This window comes from Plectropomus leopardus, chromosome 8 (assembly GCF_008729295.1).
Source record: "Plectropomus leopardus isolate mb chromosome 8, YSFRI_Pleo_2.0, whole genome shotgun sequence".
NCBI classification, from domain to species: domain Eukaryota; kingdom Metazoa; phylum Chordata; class Actinopteri; order Perciformes; family Serranidae; genus Plectropomus; species Plectropomus leopardus.
In genome coordinates, this window is record NC_056470.1 from 16,574,991 (window position 1) to 16,595,614 (window position 20,624).

The 20,624-nt window shown below is 38.7% G+C and overlaps 3 protein-coding genes across 4 annotated transcripts in view; 1 reads left to right on the plus strand and 2 right to left on the minus strand.

The window, feature by feature from the left end:
* The window catches only part of elapor1 (endosome-lysosome associated apoptosis and autophagy regulator 1), an 18,246-nt gene extending 13,323 nt beyond the window's left edge, over positions 1-4,923 (minus strand). Inside the window, exons 1-2 of the mRNA XM_042491215.1 lie at positions 4,880-4,923; positions 2,592-2,779 (exon numbers count right to left, since the gene is read on the minus strand). Of these exons, the coding sequence (XP_042347149.1) occupies positions 2,592-2,678 (87 nt within the window). The 5' untranslated portion in view covers positions 2,679-2,779; positions 4,880-4,923. The remainder of the gene's footprint in view (positions 1-2,591; positions 2,780-4,879) is intronic.
* c8h1orf194 (chromosome 8 C1orf194 homolog) lies at positions 3,530-5,643 on the plus strand. Its single transcript, XM_042491219.1, has 5 exons — positions 3,530-3,971; positions 4,853-4,969; positions 5,068-5,183; positions 5,303-5,412; positions 5,567-5,643. The coding sequence occupies exons 1-4, from the start codon at positions 3,897-3,899 to the stop codon at positions 5,403-5,405; spliced, it is 411 nt and encodes a 136-aa protein (XP_042347153.1). The 5' UTR covers positions 3,530-3,896; the 3' UTR covers positions 5,406-5,412; positions 5,567-5,643.
* smc5 (structural maintenance of chromosomes 5) lies at positions 5,219-19,749 on the minus strand. Of its 2 annotated transcripts, XM_042491214.1 has the most exons (25): positions 19,530-19,749; positions 17,455-17,596; positions 17,091-17,143; positions 16,427-16,589; positions 15,350-15,484; positions 14,864-15,004; positions 14,612-14,773; positions 14,005-14,076; positions 13,385-13,640; positions 12,447-12,601; positions 11,970-12,083; positions 11,179-11,273; positions 10,890-11,022; positions 10,389-10,562; positions 10,103-10,272; positions 9,828-9,951; positions 8,584-8,706; positions 8,375-8,500; positions 8,115-8,210; positions 7,694-7,798; positions 7,436-7,555; positions 7,158-7,337; positions 6,967-7,062; positions 6,140-6,321; positions 5,219-5,330 (listed from the first exon to the last, which is right to left on the minus strand). In XM_042491214.1, the coding sequence occupies exons 1-24, from the start codon at positions 19,691-19,693 to the stop codon at positions 6,187-6,189; spliced, it is 3,234 nt and encodes a 1,077-aa protein (XP_042347148.1). In that variant the 5' UTR covers positions 19,694-19,749; the 3' UTR covers positions 5,219-5,330; positions 6,140-6,186. The 2 variants fall into 2 exon arrangements, with proteins under 2 accessions (XP_042347148.1, XP_042347147.1); XM_042491213.1 differs by lacking the exon at positions 5,219-5,330 and having other exon boundaries at positions 5,844-6,321.
* Between the last annotated feature and the right edge of the window lie 875 nt (positions 19,750-20,624).

Genomic DNA, 20,624 nt, shown 5'->3' on the forward strand with positions numbered 1-20,624 from the left:
CTGAATATTGCAGTAATGATTTTACTTGCAATAAATAAACAGGCATTAAAGTGTACTTAGCTCTGTCTTTCTGCTGTTTTCAGTATAATGCTAAAATACAATAAATTTCACAAATAAAAAATAACAACAGTTAAAGTGCATCTTTCTAGTTATACTCTATGCCAACTACCTCTAAGTAAAAAATCCCTGAGTGCAATATCTTTCTTATATCAGTCTTTTGCGATGTGTTTTTGTGCAGGTTGACATCACAACACACAAAAAGTATATATTGTGCAGCCCTTAATACTAGTGTTGTCAAAAGTGTCGATTTAGAAATTCATATTGATTATTAACATCTGAAATGATTTCAATGATGATTTTTTCGCAGGATTGACCCACAGAAACCAGCTGCACTTTTCTTGTGCTCTCTTTCTTATCATTAATGTTTACTACAGTTATTCTGTGTTTATCTGCTACAAACCAACCTTGTTATATTTATCTTTTCATTTAAAAAATATTCTATGCCAACAATGTCAATTTTTGCCATGCTTTCAAAAATAGTATTGAACATTAAAATTCTTCAATATAATGCAGGTATTGTAGCGACACTATGACATGCATGTGAACAGAAAATGGAGCTGTTATTAAAATTAGGCCAGCAGATTCATTTAAACCTTTGGAATTTCTCTTCCAAAACCAGGCAAGCCTCTTTTCCAAATAAAAGCCAAAGCTAATATTTGCCCAGGAGGCCGTCTCAACTCTTGTTTTAATCTCACTCATCAAGGATGTGCTACAATTCTGCTTCGGTTAAACTCCCTTCAGGGTTTATTTACCCAGCCAAGGGGGAGAAATTCTGATCTGTCCAATCCTTTTGTAAACAAGTAATTTTCAGTGTTGTCGCAGGACTTTGGGGACAGCAGGAGCTCGGGGCAAAGCTTTGGCTATATTTTGTGCTTTGACGCCTTTTGAATATACTGACAGTAGGTGACTAACAAACACCGTCCCACCCGTAATAATGTTGTTTGGGATGCGACATATTGTTATCTTGCGGATCTGACACCTTTTGAAACAAGTCGAGAGTGGGCACACAGTGTAATCTTGGTCAACAGCAGGCTTTTATATTCAAAGGAAAGTCAGACTAATGTGAGCCCACACAGCCTGGTGGGATTAATAGTTAACAGAGGCAGAGCAGCAGCAGCAGCAGCTCTCCTCTGAGTCTGTGTTTTCGATTAGAGCTGCTACATTAGCTGTGGCTGGGGTGTCGGATGATGTTTGGGTGGGACGAGCTGATGTTAAAATGCATCAAACTGGGAATGTGCTGTCGCAGAATCACCTATTTTAACCCTTTCAAACCTGAGCAAGTTATCTTGATTTCTTTTAAATACTTGGAAAGAAGGCAATGAACAGCTTTAAAAGAAATGACCTGAAGAACAGCAAGAAATTAGGAAAAAAAACTTACAAGAAAATTCCCTGAAAATTAAAAAAAAAGGAAAAAACAAAAGAAAAATAACAAAAACAGGAAATTACCTGAAAAAAATGTTATTTAACTATGATTTTATTTTTCTCGATTTTTTTCTAGTTATTTAATAATTGTATTTTTAGAGCTATTTCTCAGGTCATTTTCTTGTTATCTTTAACTACTTTTTTGCAATTTGACATTTTATGCCAATTGCCTTTTCTTCTCATGTTTTAGATAGAAATCAAAACAATTTTCTGACATTTCAAAGGTTTAACTGCTTTTGAGAAAGGCACCCAAATGCAGCAAAACAAAACTAGTGTCGTTCCAGGTTTCAAAGGGTTAAACAAACATGAGGAAACCGAGGCAACAGGACATAATGAGCGCTGAGCCTCATGGTCCGTGGACTGGCATGGAAACAAACTCACCTTCTTCCCTAAATCATCACCTATACACCAAATAGACTCACGTTACAAGACTACGGATCCAACTGTGCTAACATTTCCCTTACAGCACTCATATCTTAACTTTACACACTGGGTGGTAATGTTCAAAGTGTGCTGATTTAAAAAAGAAATGTTTTGGGCACTATTAAACTGTACTGTTAATATACAAATTTAAAACACATATTCTATATAAGGGCGAGTAGCAGAGGATGTCACATATGGAAGGTTTAGTAAAACACATGTGTGATAACAGCACTGAAACAAGCACAAGTGGCTAATGTAATTCAAGCCTTGGCCAGTGAAACATATGTTTATTTCTGACTCACAATATGTGAAGGAGGCCAACACTAGTCTTGATTAAATGAACACTATTGGATTGGGCTAATTCAGTCCCATCAGAAAATGCACTTTTTTCTTTATTCTATATTTAATTTTAAAGTCAATCATTCTTGCATCATCTGACATATGTTACTGGGTAAACAGGTCAGCCATCTTTCAAAACGTTCAGAAATGTTGCACCTCAGAGCAATAAATGTAATATTTTCGTAGATTTAAATTCCATAAACTGCTCATCCATAAGAAATGAAACCTACACATGCATTTTTAAATTGCCATAATCGATTGACAAATTAGCAATTTTAGCGTTGGATGGTTTGTTATCCACAAAAGAGAAATGTCTAAAAAAACAAAAACAATATGAAGCTCCTCACCTCTTTGCACATGGGCAGTTCCGCATACGTTTGCGCAAAAAGCAGCCCCAGTAAAAGGTGGCGCAGGTGTGTCCGGCTTCGCTGCATGGTCGCCTCCTGTCAGTGATGGAGTGATGGAGACGGAGGAGCAGAGGGCTACCTGCACCCTCAGGTGCTGCCCGCCCGGCAGCTGGAGGCGTGGCTTCACTCTGAACAGGTGAACAAACACTGGGAGGTGATTGGCTGTTTACTCTGAATCATCTTGTAGTGCCTGATTGTTGAAATGCAATAGGCTGAGTTGTGTTTTGCCTGCCTTCTGTTGTGTCGACATGTGTCATTATCGGTGGGCTATTAATCTTCAAGAACAAATATTGTTTAGGGGCTGTTCTTAATTAATCAGTAGAGGGGGTTGTTTTGATTTTTGACCTTCCCCGAAGCTACAAATATTTTTCCTTAAGCCTCCCTGTGTGACTTGGGGAAAATGCATGACCCTCTCTCCACCATAAATTAGTAATTCAATTTTAAAAACGTTTGTAAAAAGTTTTAGACGTAATCCTGGAGTTGAAAAAAAAGCCTCTGTTTTTCTATCTTGTTCTGCATGCTGGTTAGTTTGTGCAGTTTATTTTTGGCATTTTTTTCAAATGAGATATGTAGAATAAAGTGATTTTGCTGAAAGATTGCTATTTGGGTGCATAGATTTGGTTATTTTCATAGCGTTCATCCCACATAATGTATTTAAGGACTGTCTGAAATTTAAAAATCCAACAACCTCTGTCTACAGTTTCTGATTACGATTAATATTGCAATTTTGGCTTTGGAGTTTCATCTTTTCTTAAAAAATCTGCTGTGAAAAATACAAAAGAAATACAAAATACAGCCATTTAAATTTGCATGCCTTCACCTGATCTATTTTTTTTTTTAAAAATAAGTCCCATTATAATGATCAGTCTCTTTGCGCAGTTGCGCGTGTTTTATGGTTCAGAAAAACGTAAATGTTCATTTCGAGGTAGAAAAGTTACTATTTGTACATTTTCACAGATATAGCAGTTACACGTGGGAGAATAAATTCTTATCACTCCAGACCCACGGCACGTGGTGAGAGGGGAAATCCGCGAAAACTTGTTTTCTTTTGAAAGGTCTAACCGGAAGTTTGTGGTTGCTTAGTAACCAGATAATGAACGTTCTAGTAAGGTTCATCTAGAGCCCTTTATCATTAGCTAACACCAACACCAACACCAACACACACAACAACAACAACAACAACAGCAGCAACAGCAGCAACAAAGTGACGTTTTTCGTCTTCCGAGCCTCGTGTTGTCTTTAAACATGTCTCGCCGGGATCCTTTCCCCTCCACAAAGTATGAAAACGACTTCACTCTGAGCGGCTTCCGGCCGCAGCAGGTGGGTTTTTCTCCGGATAAAAACGAAATGTTTGTCTAATATCCGTGTTACTTGCATGAAAAAAAAAAATAAATAATATTGCTTAAGGCTAAAGAGATGTATTTCTCAATATAGGCCTACGTTTGCTACTGACAATTATTTTGATACTGGACATAAAGCACTTTTTTTTAATTCAATCACGTGTCAATCATACTGTAAACTGTAAAAGTTACTAGTGACATATCCCTATTAACTTGCTAGACAAAACTTTACTGATGGTTGACCGGTAGTATTTTGATTACACAAAAATCACATCAGACATATGCAACATGTGAGCACAAAATTGAAATAATTGAGGTTTTAAGAGAACAGTGTGTAGGATTTAGGGGGGTATATTCGCAGAAAATGGAATCTTGTATAGTAAGTAGCCTGTTTTCTTTAGCGTATAATCACCTGAAAGTAAGAATCATGTTTTCGTTACCTTAAAATGAAAAATCTCTATCTACAAAGGGAGCGGGTCTTTGTCTACAGAGATCACCATGTTACACCACAATGTTTCAGACAAACAACAAAACACTGCCTATACTTGGTATTTTTAAAATGTTAAAACCCTGATGTGTAAAGTGAAACTGCTTTTTTTTTTTTTTTACCAGTTTAACTCACCAGGTCAGTTTATTTTGGAGAGGAAGATACTTCTACGCATACAGAAAAAATGTCCTGCCAATAAACACTAAAGCAATCCTAACAAAGAGTTTACTCTTGGCACGGAGGAGAAGTTTTAGATAAATGTAATAATCTGCAACCCCCACCGCTGCATGCCACTAAATCCTACACACTGCTCCTTTAAAATGATATTGTGAGTATTTTCTTTGTAAATTTGGATTTATTTTCCCATTGTACAGAGGAAAACATATGATAAACCAACTCACCTGGCCCAAACTGAGGAACCCTGGAGTCGCCTCCATGATGCAGCCACTTTGGCCAGCTCCCGGCGGAGCGTTACGCATTATGAGCGCCAGGTAACCTCCAAGGAGCATGATCGTGACCTTTACTTATGAAACCAGAAAAATATTTCAAGGCCAGTAACTTGAATGCACTGCTCTTTTCCCAACCTCAGGCTCTAAACGACAGCCTCGACTTCCACCTTAAGTCAGTCTACGATCACCACAAGGACTTCTTCTGGACAAAGAACCAGATTTTACACCAGAGGGAGACGGTCTCTGAGGAACACAGGCATGTGTTTGTGACTTCAGGTTTATGATCTGGCAGGAAAGATTCGCTGTGTTGGCTATGGCATTTCAGGAGTTTGATTTAACTGTGTTGATTCGTCATTTTAAAATGTCAATTTACAGGAAGCAGGAAAACTTGAAGCAGGACATGCTGGAAAGGGAACAAGAGACAAAAATCAGAGTGTGGGTCGATCCACAGAGGTGCTCCATTCACAGCATTAAGTGAAGCACAGGTGATGTTCAGGCATATTATCCCAGCTTCTACGAAAAAGAAACCTTAAACTCCTGATTTAAGTCTCGATCTGACTCTCACCTACATATCTCATTATCTGCTTTGAGCGAAGTGTGTCCCAAATAACAATACATTGCTCGTTTTTCTCTCTCCAGGTGCACCAGGGAGAATAAAGCCAGCTTCCCTTCAACATGAAGCTTCCATAACTATCTCTAACTGTTATAAACACGAGCGCTCTGTAAATAAAGGAGTTCTTAAGAGTGAATTACTGTCCAGTTTGTGTTAATCCAAATGTCACACATATAAAAATTAATGCTTAAAGGTGAATTATGTAAAGTAAATACTGAAAAAGAAGAGATGCTTTACACTGATGATGTCAAAAATACAGAGGCGGTAAGGTCAGATATTTTTGAATTTTAAATACATTTAACATACCCATTTAGACCAGAAACAGCAGAATATTTTATTAAAATATAAAAACATGTGAACTGTTAAAGAAGAGTTAAAACAGTTGTACATTCAGTATTTTGTATTATCAAAGAGTTAACAAGTTGCTGCATATAAAGAACTATATGCATATGGGAAAACAACAAATACTCTCAATTCATTTTTTTTTCTGAACACCTGTTTTATAAATGTGTATTTTACAAAAGTGATGGGTTTGTGAAACAACAGCAAAGCATAAATTATTTATAATAATTGATAAACGTTGTAAATGTTGAACTCACAGACTGGGAACTAACTGAATCCACATGGGACAGGTCAGATGGTGCGTTCAAGCCCTGGCTTTTCTTTGGAGACACCGTCTGATAAAAGCCTTCTCGTTCCATTGGGTCGGAGGAAGCATTTGGCTGCCGTTATGGACACACAGGACGGTCATCTCCTCCGCGTACTTAAGATTCTGCAGCAGCTGGAGACAAACACGACAGGAGCAGAAGTTCAGGAAAACACAGAGCACAGACTTTCATTGGTCACATTATAAAAGATCTGATATTCAGATTCACAAAAACATTTTTCACCACTTGGGCCCATCAAAAACAAGCTGGAAACGCGACATATCATCATCACCTTTTTAGTTTAAATTCATATGTAGCAAACAGCTGCTTATTTACAAATGCAGCAGATGATGACCAACACAGGCATCAATACAGAGTCATGTTTCTGGCCGCTTGATGTAAGTCCATTCCTTAGGGAAATATCTGTCTCTTCCACTTCTAAATGCTCTGCTCTGTTCACCAGCTAGTTTTTAACTTTGTTGCTTGGTGTAGAGAAGGTTGTTTACAGTGTGGGTTTTTTATGAAAACAGCTGTTAAATACAATGATGAAAGCAGAGAGAGTGAAACAAAACAGTTGAGTTGCAGGTCGTGAAACCAAAGGTGCTGAAAGATGTCAAAACGTTCTGCAAAGCTGAGGTTCAACTGTAGAGTTGGGTAATTCACATTCACATTCACATTCATATAAGTAGTCAGGTGATCCTTTGTTAATATAAAAATACTAATCAAAGCCATCTCTCGCTACCATCTGAACGCACTCATCAGAAGGAACAAACTCTCACTTTGGGTGTGATGAAGAAGTACTGGGATGTTGTCTCTTTGCAGGCTGTGCGCACCACAATGTCAAAGACTCTTCTCTCATTTACAGGATCCATTCCCTACACCAAAGACAGAAATAGCCTCAGTCACACGCACATAAGAATGCAGATGACCATCTTTTGAATTTAACACTTGAAGGCTTTGAAGTGGTGACCTGGTTGATCTCATCCACCACTCTGAAGGGGCAGCGGTTGAGCTCCTGCAGGGCCATGAGGTAGAGCATCGTGGAGACGCTGCGCTCTCCTCCGCTCTGATGGTGGGCCGTCAGCTCGTGGAGCTGAGTGCTGCTGTGGAACTTCACCCGAATTCGGATCCCATACTTGTCGTACTCCTCCTGCAATGCAAGATAGCATTTTAATGGGAAATTATTGAAATTCTCAGTGCTAAAACTAAAAACAAAAGCCCATCACATCTATGACAGTGAGAATTTACCTCATTCTCTGAGTGCAGATCTACCTCTCCTGCACACTGCATGGAGCGGAAGAAATCACTGAACTTGTCATTGATCTGTTCCACCAGCTGCTTCAGCGGGTTCAGCCAGCGCTCCTTTGCCTGTGAGACACACACACACACACACTCAGAAATCACCACACACACATTTCTACACAGGATGACAATGCTGTCGAACCTTTTGTTTTTGTTTTTTTTTTACAACACCATACCAGAGGAATCACTGCGGTGATCTCCTACCTCTGATATGTTCTGTCGGTAAGCATTGAGGGCGTTGTTCTTATCTTCCAACTCTTTTTCCAGATGTTTGATCTCCTGCTCTCTCCTGTTGTACTCGTCAACAACCTTTATAGAGCAGGAGAGCATTAACAAGCGTACATGCCACAATGTATTCACACTCACAATTTGTGTCCAAAAAAGTAAGAAAGCCAACAATGAATAAATTGCTAGTAATAAATGAATAAATAACAACAAAATAGTATTGAATGGTCTGATCACACTTTCCCGCAGACATTTTTAAAAAGGTCGTTTCTGATGAGTTCCACTGATGAAAAAGACCAGAACGGATTGTTCAAAATGCATCTCATTTCTGGGTTTACATTCTGAGAATAAAATAATGATTACATAGGAATAACTTTGGCTGACTCTCATGTGCTCTTACACTTTCACTGAGGCCAGTGAAGCACTCGGCCCTGGAGCGCTCCTCGTTCAGCATGGCATCGATCTCGTCCAGCGTGTCAGGCAGCTTGCTGAAAGCCTGCATTCATGGAAAAACAAGAACTGTGAATATTTTAGTAGCACATATCAATAATAATTTGTGTTTAAAAGACCTCCACAGCAGCAACTGGACCACATGAGGAGGATAATATCCCACAGCAAGTGATGAGGCATGTTTAATTCAGTGATAAAATAAACACTTACGTTACGCAGGTCTTCAGGTAACGACTCATCAGGTTGCATCCTGCAGATGGTTTTCGCTCTCTTCAGCAGGCCTTTGCACTGTTCTGTCAGCTGGACCTTCCTCTGCTCCAGACGGCTGCATTTTTGCTGCAAAAACCCACGTGATGCAGTTAATGCCATCGACACTCCATCAGGCCAGCCGTATGTAAAGGTGTGTGTGAAACACTTACATCAAATGTCTTGATATCAGAGGCGCCTTCTCTGCAGTCATTCTCCAGCTTTGTCTTCTCAGCCGTCAGCCCCACCGTCTCCAAAGCCAGGTACACCTTCTCCATAGTCAGTTTGGCTCTCAGCTACAAACCATGGTGAGACAAGAAAGAGGGGAAATAATTACAAGGATGGGTTTGCACTTTTAAAGCAAGACATGATATAATCTATGATTACAGTATCACACTTAAAGAAATAGTCTTTCTCCCGGTTTAATTAGACCTGTTTTGTGGAACTTTTGTCCCCCTCCCCTCTCTGGCGGTGAGAGTAATTACACAAACGCTGTCAACATATGCTCACGAGTATGTCTCCTGGTGAGCTCTCTGCATCAGCCCTGCATACTTTCTCTTCAGATGTTCCCGTGCATTTAAGATCAAGTTTCACTTCAGTAGGGCTGAATCCTAACTGTGGTGTGTTTTCTGTCATCACAGTAAGTCTGCACAGGCAGAGACTGCAAGCTGATAGAAAGACTTTGAGTTTGTTTAACTTGTTGCCATGGAAAAATTTGAGTGACAACTACATTCATGTACACACAGTCATTGCCGCTGTCATTTTCTGTCTATTCATCTGTCCCAGCAGATAACGAAACATAAATCCCATGTATAGGCTTTTTTATTACTGAAAAAATCCATCCACAAAGTCTGCGAGTCTGCAAGTACGATGAAATCTGGAGATTTGAGTCCAGCCTAACTTTTCTCGGACACCAATTAGGATTTTCCACCAGAGCTTTCGCAGTACTCCTAGTTACTGTTCCACCGCTATAGTCTCCCCCCTATGTCCTGCCCCCTTTAGCCCTGGCTGTTCAACATAAAATGCATCACTTCTGATGCACTTGTGCAGGAAAGTCACCACAGACATCACAATTCCAGCATACTGCAATACAGCAAGCTCCCCCCTGGCCACTATGGGTTTAATCAGCATTGTGTGAACTTGTTTGGCAAGGGCTTGACTGTCAGGGACCTTCATTTCAATGTAAAAGTCTCGTACTAAAGCTTTAATTAGACTAAAAAGGTTTGGCATAATGTCTGCTGGGAGGGTAGCGTTCAAGTGTATTAAAGAAAGAAGCAATAAAACATAGAGCGGAGGTAAATGACAGACAGAAGTACCGGTGTTCAACTAACAGTTAACGCAATATCGAAAATCTAAATGTCACAGCCATCAAATCCAAAGCATACGGGTCTGTACTTCTAAGTTCACCAATCTGTACCTTCATTTGGGCCATGAACGCTGTCACTATGGCCACCTTTTGGGAATTGACAGCTGCAATTTTCTCTTTAGTCTCCTCTTCGATCTTCTGCAAGTCAATAATACTCTGCTCCATCTGCCTCAGACTAAAAACATGAAAAGAGGGAGTATAAATCAAACTCACACATCTCAACAGAGACTATTAACTAATCAAGTCATACACGCCAACATATTACAAGATGCGGAGGGAAACATTCAGTGCCTGTTAGGCTTTTTAAATACTGAAGACAGACTTGCCTGTCCTGTTTGGTGCTGATTTTCTGCTCCAGTTGTCTCTTTTTGCCCTTTACTTCAGAGAGGTGCTTCTTCTCTGCCAGCAATTCATTGTCACGGCGATCAAGTGTGGCACCCTCCGCCTGCAGAGCCTTCAGCCGCTCATCAGTGTCTCGTAACTTCAGCTCACAGGCCTTGTCACGGGGGGAGGGGTTAACAGTCAAACTAAGGTGTGACATTTTGAGGTATATTCATAGGAGTACCAGATTTATGAAATGTTAGAGGTAAAGAAAAGGGTCCACTCCCTCACCCTCATCTGCTGCTCGAGCTGCCGTTTCTCTTCAGCGTCCACAGCGATGATGAGGAACTGAGAAGGCGGCACTGCGGAGTTACTGGTGCTGATCTTGTTGGAGTAAAGGGACCTCTTCAGTGTGTACCTCTCCTCTGTTGTGTATAACACCCTGAGGTAGGGCTCCTCAATCACCTGTGAGAACGAAATGATGGACAAAGATTGAGGTCAGCAGAGACGCTCTTAAATAAAAGAGTATAATAAATAATAAGTATAATAAAATATAAACACTAAGTTCTCTGTAGTTCAATGGTCCAAAAAAGAACGACTGTAAGGTTGAAGTTACGAAACATAAAATACAGTAAAACGAAATCAGATGATCAAATCAATGACCAAAGCAACAGTTATATGATTTTTTATGGGTCTCTCAGTCTCAACCTACACTATTTCTGTTTAATTCACTTCCCCAACTCTCTGCTCTTGTGTTGTGAGAACTTGAGTGATGTGGGAAGAGGAACGTACCGTTTTGATCATGGCTTTAGTTTGGTCATTGCCCACAGGGACGTCGTGAACCTTATAGTGGTGACAGAGATAACTCATCACCTCTTCTGGGGCGTCAAACATCTCACGCAGGTAGGTGAAGAACCCAAAACGGCTACAAATAAGTGAGAAAATTACACATAAAGTGCATACAAAGACTAAAAAAGAAATGGTCACAAATAAAATTACAAACATAAATAGACTAACAAAATAAATACAGTGGATGTTGATTTTAGGTCATTGCCCTTCAAGTAAAATAACTTTCTCTTACCTCAGGGACTCAATATTTCGGGATGGCCTCTTCTTAGAACATGACTCCTCCGGAGCAGAAATGGAGTTCACCTTCAAGTTCTTCTTGTCACGGACCTGAGAGTGAGGACAGCTCAAACTGAATTTCTTATACCTGCTCTACACTGGAAGACTTTGACATGTCAGGAAAAACAAAACTCTAGAAACACGAGATAAAAGGTGTCATATATTGACAGTATTCTTGTCAATTTGGCATCAATACAATCCATAAAGATAAACTGCATAAAAAATTTAAAATTTTGGATTTTCTCACACCAACTTACTACTAACCTCTATTGGTTAATTGTGCTACTTTAGAGGAATGAGATTGTGGGAATGACAGGCAAACTATTTTTAAAAATAAGATTTTTCACTAAAATAAATTCTGCTTGGTGGATCATTACACGCCGAAATAACAGACTCTTGTCCATTCCACGTCTCCACCGGTTTCTCCTCCTTTTCCCCAGTGTAAGAGAACCGAGACTTGTTCACGTTCATGAGCCTCCTCCTCCATGTTTACGGTCTATCTGGTTTGCTGCTTTCAGTTTGGTGCTGGAGAGGGCGCACCTATTGGTTTTTGACGATGTCCACGTCATTGGACATGACTGTTTGTATGAGCAAAGACTAAAAACGTATTAAACATATTTGATTTTGACAGAAAATCAAGAAAAGAGAAACATAGACAGAGTTTTATGATCACCTCACATCAAACAACTGAGATCACAGGAGTGCCCACCTAGTCAACATGACAAACGTAATCTGCAGCTGACTGACCTCAGTCATAAACTTCTCCATGTCGTCTTTTCTCTGGAAGACAAACGCCCGCAGATCCTGGAATGAGATGTGGTTCTCCACATACTTAGCAAAGCGGTGATCTTTCACATTGATCTGTCGAATGAGCAGAGGACAAGACAAATTTTGTGAAAAAAACCTGCTAAGAGATGAACTCTCCCCAATTTCATAAGAATAGAATCAGAATAATTTCGTCATCCCGCTACTGTGGTAATACTTACTTTAAACACTATTTAGCATTTATGAGCACTTTGTAATCATTTAGTGAATGGTTTATAACACACTATACTGTAGCTGTATGCAGATATAATGATATTTCTATGTGTTTATTAATGTACAGAGTTTATCAACAGCACAGAATACATCGCAGCCTTTAAACACTTAATTACATTTTATAGCCTGCTTACAAATACTAAACAGGGTGGGGTTAAAATACCCTCATGGTTCAGGGGGACTCACCACCAGCATCATGGGCTCGTGTACATTCCCATTAAAGAGTTGTCTGTTCTCTCTGAGCCACTGGAGGGCAGTGTGTGTGTCCCTGTAGCGTCCTCGCAGCTTCTCCTCTTTGGCATTCATCATGTTGTTCATGTCCCTGAGCTTTCTCTCCAACACTGGCAATTGAAACAAATGAACATCAGCCACATGAGCCACATTATATGGTCTTTATGGTCTATATGGTCTTTAGAATTAGGGATGCACTGATCCCACCCTGATACTGGGTATCGGGCTGATACTGACTCAAATAGCTGAATTGGATATCAGTGACTATGGGCCAGATCTATTCAGCCGAGTTCTGCGTTTACTCTTGCATGCACTATATCGTGCATCAGCAGCGTGCCGGTAGACCGCATAGCTAAGCGAGCAATTGTATTTATTTGTTACATTTTGTTTTCCAAAGTTAGGAAAGCAATGTTAAAGTCAAGCCTGACGTTGCCCCACACTGATCCCTGTCGCTTTCACACAATGAGGCATACAGCTTATTGCAATTCTGTCAGCCAATGGCTCCGATCTGCCGGGAAAATGAAGGCTTTATTTACAGCACGATGGAAGCGCTTCAACAATTGCGCAACTACAACAGGAAGAGGACAGCACTATTGTTTGTTCCCAGTAGCTGTCAGAAGCTATCCCCATTAACCAAAGAGTATCAATGTAAGTTCTTTTCCCTTTCTATCCCCACTTGTGGAAATGACAAACAGTGAAACAGCCAAAGTAACTGAGGAATCTGTGGCTGCTGCTCGGCTCTCAGGAAAACAGAGAGAGATCCGGTTGTCTTTGTGACAGTGGCGCCAACAATAATACCACTCACAAACAATATGAGGGGAAAAGTTCTCTGTTTCCACTTTAAATAATTAGATCTTTGTTTTTGTAAACTTCATAACTTGTAGGAAACTCACTTTTGTACTCAGCAAGGAGGTTGTCCTTCTCCCTGCGCAGGTCGGCCTTCTCTCCTTCGATTTTTGCTCTCTCTTCCCGGATGTTCCTGAGTTCAACATTGACAGCATTGATCCGCGGTGTCATATCAGGTTGGTCACCAACTTTGGCGAGCTCTGCTTCCAAATCATCAATGGTCCGTCTGGTGTTGCTGATTCGCTTCTGGTGGTCTTCTTCTTCCGTCTGCTTCAGCTTCAGCATTTGTTTGATATCTTCAATCTGAGGAGAAGATCAGGGAACAAGATCATTTATTATAGAGAAGAGACAGCTGCAGATAAAGTCTACTTTATTCTGTGCTAAAGGCACACTGAACAAGAACAGTCAGTAAGATAGATTACATGAAGTAGAATTGTATCATAAATATTTAAAAAACTGATTATTCAAATAGCAATTTCTGTTTTCATCTCCTCTTACTTAATGCAAAGTTAGGAATGGATTTTTGTTAAAGAAACTAAAATCAGCTAGGACATTAACCAATAAGATAATGTATTTTATTTATTTATATAAACAATCTTATTGACAATAACATTTCTTGCTATCATCTTCGAGTACTGTAAGTTTTCTTCCTCTTTCTGAGTCTCACCTCTTTGTTTTTTCGATCCAACTGGTCTTGTTTCTGTTTGCACTTCAGAGAGGCTTCTTTGATGAGTGCAGTCTGAAAAAGAACGTGATCGCAATGATCATGATTGTGTTATAAACATTACATTCCTGTATTTATTGTACTGCAGAAAAACATGCTCAAAAATTCTAGCAATCTCATTTTTATGAGGACATTAAACCTACTTTCAAAAGGTTTATAATTAATTTTGATTACTCCTACATCACATTCAGTGAAGATGGATTTGAGAATCAAACCTCCACTGCAGTGTAAATGGTTTGTGGTATTCTCCAGTGTGCCACTAAAAAAAGTCTTATCATTCTGTTGTGCATTTCTGTGGGCAGTAAAATGCTCTAATACATATATTATGTAATCGCAATTAATGTGAAATCCTCATGGATGCCCAAAGAGGCTTTTTTCCATAAAACCATTCAAAACTATCAGTGAGCGCTAATGGCTAAACCTCTCAGCACAAATACACATACAGATGTAATCTACAAAAAAAATAACAAATCATTTACCGCATTTCTTTTTTTATACCAAAGTGTCATACTGTAAACTAATCAGAGAGTAACACCAACTGTGTTTTCACCTTAGCCTTTATTTGTGCATCAGTGGGCTTCATCTGATTGTCAATCAGCTGGATCTTCTTCAGCATGGGAGCCTGGGTCTGCTTCAGCGCAAACAGCTGCTTTTTGGCTTCATCTCGCTCCTTCTTCACAGCCTCCTGCTCCTTACGGGTGGTCTCGTACTCCTAGCATCAGAGGAAAAAAGTCAAAGCAGTCAAAAGAATTGTTTATGTCACTCTCTCCCTCATACACAGTGTGTTATTTCCACCACTCACCACCCATGGCTTCTTCTTCTCGAGCAACTCAATCACGTCCAGATGCCTCTTCTTTTCGTAGTAGCGGTTCACATCATGTTTGTTCCTTTCGTTCCTCTGCTTGGCTTTCTCCAGGAAACTGGCCTTCTCCTTTACAACGTTCTAAAACGCAACAAACCGCCAGAAATACTTAAAAACTTAGAAGAGCCTGAGGTCTGGGGTGCTGGTGGCTCAGTGGATAGAGCGGGCGCCCCATGTATAGAGGCTGTTTCCCTTTCTCTCTGTCTCCCCCTTTCACACTGGTGCTGTCCTATCAATTAAAAGCAAAAACGTCCAAAAAACATCCTTAGGTCTGCAATGCAGCCTTTACATCTTCTACATAATACATGGTGCAACTGTGATTTGTTTTGTTAAAATTGTCCGAGTGAAAGGGGAATCTACTTTAATGTTCATTGAAAAAGACTAAAAAAAGAAAATTCTAGATTTCTTTGCATAAAAAATGTTTACCTCCAGTTCTCGTTCTCTGTTGCGGAAGTTTTTGAGCTCACAGTGGTACGCATACATCTCCGGTGGTCCAACTGACTTCTCAGTTGCCTCCAGCAACTCAACTTTGGACATTTTGGCAAACTCTCCCACTTTTTCCTGCAAAGACAAACCAACCACATCAACATGAAGGAGGAAAACTGTGAGCACCTTGACATGAATAAAATAATCCTTATTCTCCTAGCACCCTGTTTACATGTTGCCTTTCATACTCGGATTAACGTGCCCTCACATCTTTCATCACCTAAAAATACAGAACAGCGAAACAGCTGGAGCCGCTTGTCATTTTGTTTCTCAACATTTTCTACGATGGGCGGACTTGGCGGAGCATTCAAACACAGCCTTCCTCTTTCATACCTTCAAACACCTTCTTTAAAAGGTTGGCGTTGTGACATTTGCACATATCTGATAACCTGTTGATATCTAAGTCTTTCATAAAGTTTAAAAGAAGGTGTGTTTCTGCTTCTAAGCTGAAATGTGGGCTTTTCTGCAACAGGAGCAACGGTAAACAGAAAAGTGGCCTTGTGACACTAACTGTGGTAAAAACCCCAGGCGAGATGCATATTTCAAACAAATAATGCTATTAAAACAACTAATAATGCCATATCACACGTCTTAAGTGGAAAATGCTTGATTCGGCCTGATTAGGAATATCTAAACGGAATATGCTGTTTACATGACCCGCATAAAATTCTGAATATTGTCACACTCAGAACAAAGGTCGAATGTTAGTGTTCATGTAAACATGTCCAGTGGGAAATATGTTACTGGGGGTAACATTTAAGGCAAGTTATTATTATTTAAGTAAGGATTTGCATAAATAAAATAAAAAATGTATTCATTATCTAAGTCGATAGCTTGAAACATTAAATATTGAAAGATACATTTGAGAAATAGAAAAGTGATCAGCCAACTTAAAGAAATATTTCTATAAGTATGCATTGAAGCAATTTCACAAACGACTGAAAATATGCAAATATGCTCCAATGTGACAGCGCTAATTAAACAGCCTGACCTCCATGGAAAATTTTAGCAGCATACCTGAGGCAGAAACTGGCAAAGGTTGCTGACTTGGATACGCAGAGCCTTGACCTCTTCTTCCACTGCTTTCTGGTTGCAGTGTTTTCCGTTCAGCATCCACAGCGACTGATTGTTCTCCACGTGGATCTCTCTGTTAATCACCACATTACCACCAACCTTGTACCTGAAATAACAACAAGACTTTGATTCTGCATCAAATAAATCTAGGCAATATTTAAATAGAATTATTCATCAGTTATTGAATAACTGTAAAACTAGCTGGCAAAACAGTAGATTCACTTCAGGCTGAATTATCTGTCTTTCTAAAACGCTGAGTCACGTTAGTAAATGAATGAGTGACTTTATTTCGAAAAAAAAATTAAAACACATCATAAACAAACAAAACAAAAGTGCAGTGTCCCAAAACGAGTAGGTAGAAGTAAAACTTATATATCCCTAACCCTCTCTTGCTTTTTTTCTTTTAACTCATATATTATTTCAACAAATTTATTTACAACTAGTGTACAAACAACTATCCCCAGTTTATTTACCAACAAATTAAATAAATAAATAAATAACTATTCCAGGTTTATTTACAATCCAAATACCCCCCAGGTTACAAAATAATAATAATAATAACAATAATAATGTCTTGCATTAGTAAGGTAACTGTCACATAACTTACAGTTCAATTTCAATGAGTCCTTTATTGCATCCACGTTTGACATAGAGGCCAACCTATAGAGGAAAAGAAAATCAGTAATTATCATCCTAACTGCAATGTATTTCTTTTTAAGCTAAAAATAACTATATTATAATTTGACTTACAGGCACTAGTTCAGATATCTCAGACACCATTAAATGCAATGTTAGAGGACAGTGAAAGACACTCAAATAAAAGTGCTTAACACCTACTTCATGCTGTTACTATCAGCTGAAAACCTACAATCTATTAACCATAATCGTGCATTTTATTTACTCACTGGTCTTTTGGAGAGGAATCAAAGTCTGATAAAGTTTAAAGTTCATTTACCAGTGGTTGTGTTTACCTTATCACCTCTGCCCAGGATAGCAGTCTTGCCAGCCAGACCCAGACAGATGGCGCACACGATGCTCGACTTGCCAGTCCCATTGGCTCCAACAATCATGTTCAGATTAGGTCCAGGATACAACACGGAGTAGTCATAGGTCCTGTCAGAGCACAAGGTAGATATTTAAGGTTTCCCTGCAGGGTTTTATAGCAGAAGAGGACCACGTTGCCTGAAATCAAGGCCACCTCCAATAACATCAGAAAATATTATAAACATGATAAACTTTTATGAATTAAAACAGTAATCATCAGAGAGCAGGAGAGCCATTTCATACAGTAAATACGAGGGATTGTGGAGGGAATCGATACAGCAAAGTATTGTGATATTTTATGCGTCAATATTGTATCAATACATGGACCCCAAGTACTGATTTCTTTTATTAAAAAACATATTAACTCTTTAAAACAATTATATTTTTACACACTCAAATAATCATCATAGTATGCATGATTTATTTGTAAATATTTAAATATTTGTATACTGCGCTAATTCTTTACGCTTACTGTATTTCTATTTTTACATGTCTATTATTATATATTTGTGCTTGTGCTTATTTCTACTTGCGATAATTCTCTACGCTAGCACCAGAGCGACTGCAACGAACCACAATTTCCCCCCAGGGATCAATAAAGTATTTCCGATTGTGATTCTGAGTAGTGTCTAGCCCGACTAGTTTGAAAAATGACAATAATGACAATATACAACTGTTAAAAAGTTCACAAGTCTTATTCATTTTGATTTGTTGGCACTTAAATTTTGTTGGTACTTTATAATTGCTATTGTACTGTTTACTTTTAGAGTAACAATTTCTTTAACAAAGTATCAAAGCTTTTTTGATATTTGTGCGGCGTCCCTCCTTTGTGTTGTGATTGGTGGGTCTATTTGGGGGGCAGATTATCAGCCTGGCTGATTATCGAGGCAGATACTTGGCATTTTGCTGATTATTGTGATCATTACTTTGAATTTTAAGGAGCTGGTGTTGCTGAATGTCTTTAAATCTGAAATGAAAGAGTTAGAAGCAGATTCTATAGAAGGTTGCTGTCCTTAGCCTGCCTGGTTTTAAAAATGAGCCTGGAGAATTCCCTTTTAATGCTTTTTTTAGTGCTTGTGAATTATATTTTGTCTCCTTATAAATCCTATATAAAAGGTTAAATAAAAAAATCTGTAACTGCATTTTTATTTTAACGATAGCCTATAAAATTAATTATTGAAAAAGTGTGATATCACACTCCATCAACACCAGGGAAGGCAGTGTGCAATTCATGCAAGAGAGTGTCAGCATGGGAGGAACTTTTAATTTGTAAAACCTCACAGAGCTATATTTTTAATTAGTGTTTTATTTTAATTTTCAATGATTTTGTTAAAAAAAAAAAAAGTTACAGGGAACTTGCTTTATATGATGTTGAAAGTTTCCGTTTGATTTGATTTTTTTTCGTTTGAACATTTGATCAAAGTTTTGTGATGGAGTTTGTTATATTCCAAATTCTAAATTTTGACAGACATATTTTCATTTTATTGTAAATGCACATCGGTTCTCATATTAGTTATCAGTGTCATTAAGTATCAATAATCGGTATTGGTTCTGAAAAATCTAAATTGATCGACCCCTTGTAACAACAGTAGACATTGTGGAGAGTTGACTTGAGATGTGATTTGGGCTTATGCTTAAAACCTAATTTGGATTTGTAGTCCTCATTTTTAAATGGAAGTTAGAAACATATATTAGTCTTTGTGACCTACAGTGTGAATGAATCGGTTTAAGATGACAGTCGTGACACAGCTGACACACCCCTTCTTTCTAGCGCGTTAACTCGGTTGATACACGTCTTGGTTATGTTTACATCTAGTGTACTCAGGTCAGAGCGTCCTGAGTCGGTGTCAGGTGAAGCTAATATACAAGCTAAGTCTGCTAGCTTAGCCGTCCAGCTATCATCAGGGTGTCTGTTATCGTTTCAGGCTGGCGGCAGCTGAGTTTCGGTTTTTAACGTTAGTTTTCTGTGCAGTTGGTCGACAGTCGAGCAGCAGGAACTTACAGGAAGTTTTTCATGGTCAGACGGAGTATAGATCCCTCCACAAAACGACGCTCTTCTCCGTTTCCATCGGGCTGACTGTCTGTGAACATGTCCGACATGCTGCTACTAGTCTGTGACTCGCTGTTGACATGACTGGTTCTCCGTCTTTTGCTGGACGAAGCCATGGCGAACAAAAAGACACTTAAGACAGAAAACTACACGCTGGGTCCTTCACCCTCGCGCGCGCCTCTTGTTCGTTACGGCAAGCCGGTTGGACAAAAGAGGTCACATGTATATACACAAAGCCTGACGTCACCAACGCTTATGTTAAATATCGCGAGATATCGTGTAAATCCTGATTGATAAAATATCCATGATTTTTCACGATATCATTGAAAAAATGTATTAAAAGATTACACTAAAGGAATCACGTTTAGAATCAAGACCAGATACCTAATTAAATTACACTAAAAGCTAAAGAAATACATTCAATATTTACCCTTGTAATGAATTTCTAAGACAAAGATGAAACTTTGATAAGCAAAACTGTGTTTTCTATGACTTTGAGGATAAACATTTTTTTTTTTTTTGCAAGTAATTATGTATAATAATGAAGTTTTTGGAATCGTTTCAAAATTGGATTACGGAAAAGGACCATCAAGCTCCTATTTTGTAGCATAATGATACTAAATTTGGTGTTCTAATGGTGGATAAAAAGGGGAATGTGATGTACAATAGCATGATTATTGTACGATTTATCCACATATGTAGATTTATTAATGCCAGTTTTCCTTGTCTTCATGAATGACATTCATTTTCAAAAGAGCACTGAAATGTATCAAGACCAAACAAGTCCTGCATGTATAGACAACAATAGCATGCATGTATTATTTCCTCAATAGACCTCTGACTTTTTGTGCTACTTTTCTTTAATTTATTTTTTTCATTGCTATTGTATTTATTTGGATTTTTTTTCCAATAAAGTATTTTCTCTGTTGACAATTTGTATTGTTTTGTATCAACTTGATGTAGGCTAATGGCCAAAATTTGTTTCTAGATTAAGATTTTTTTTTTTTTAAAAAAAAAAAACAAAAACAAAACAAAATCTTGTGGAAA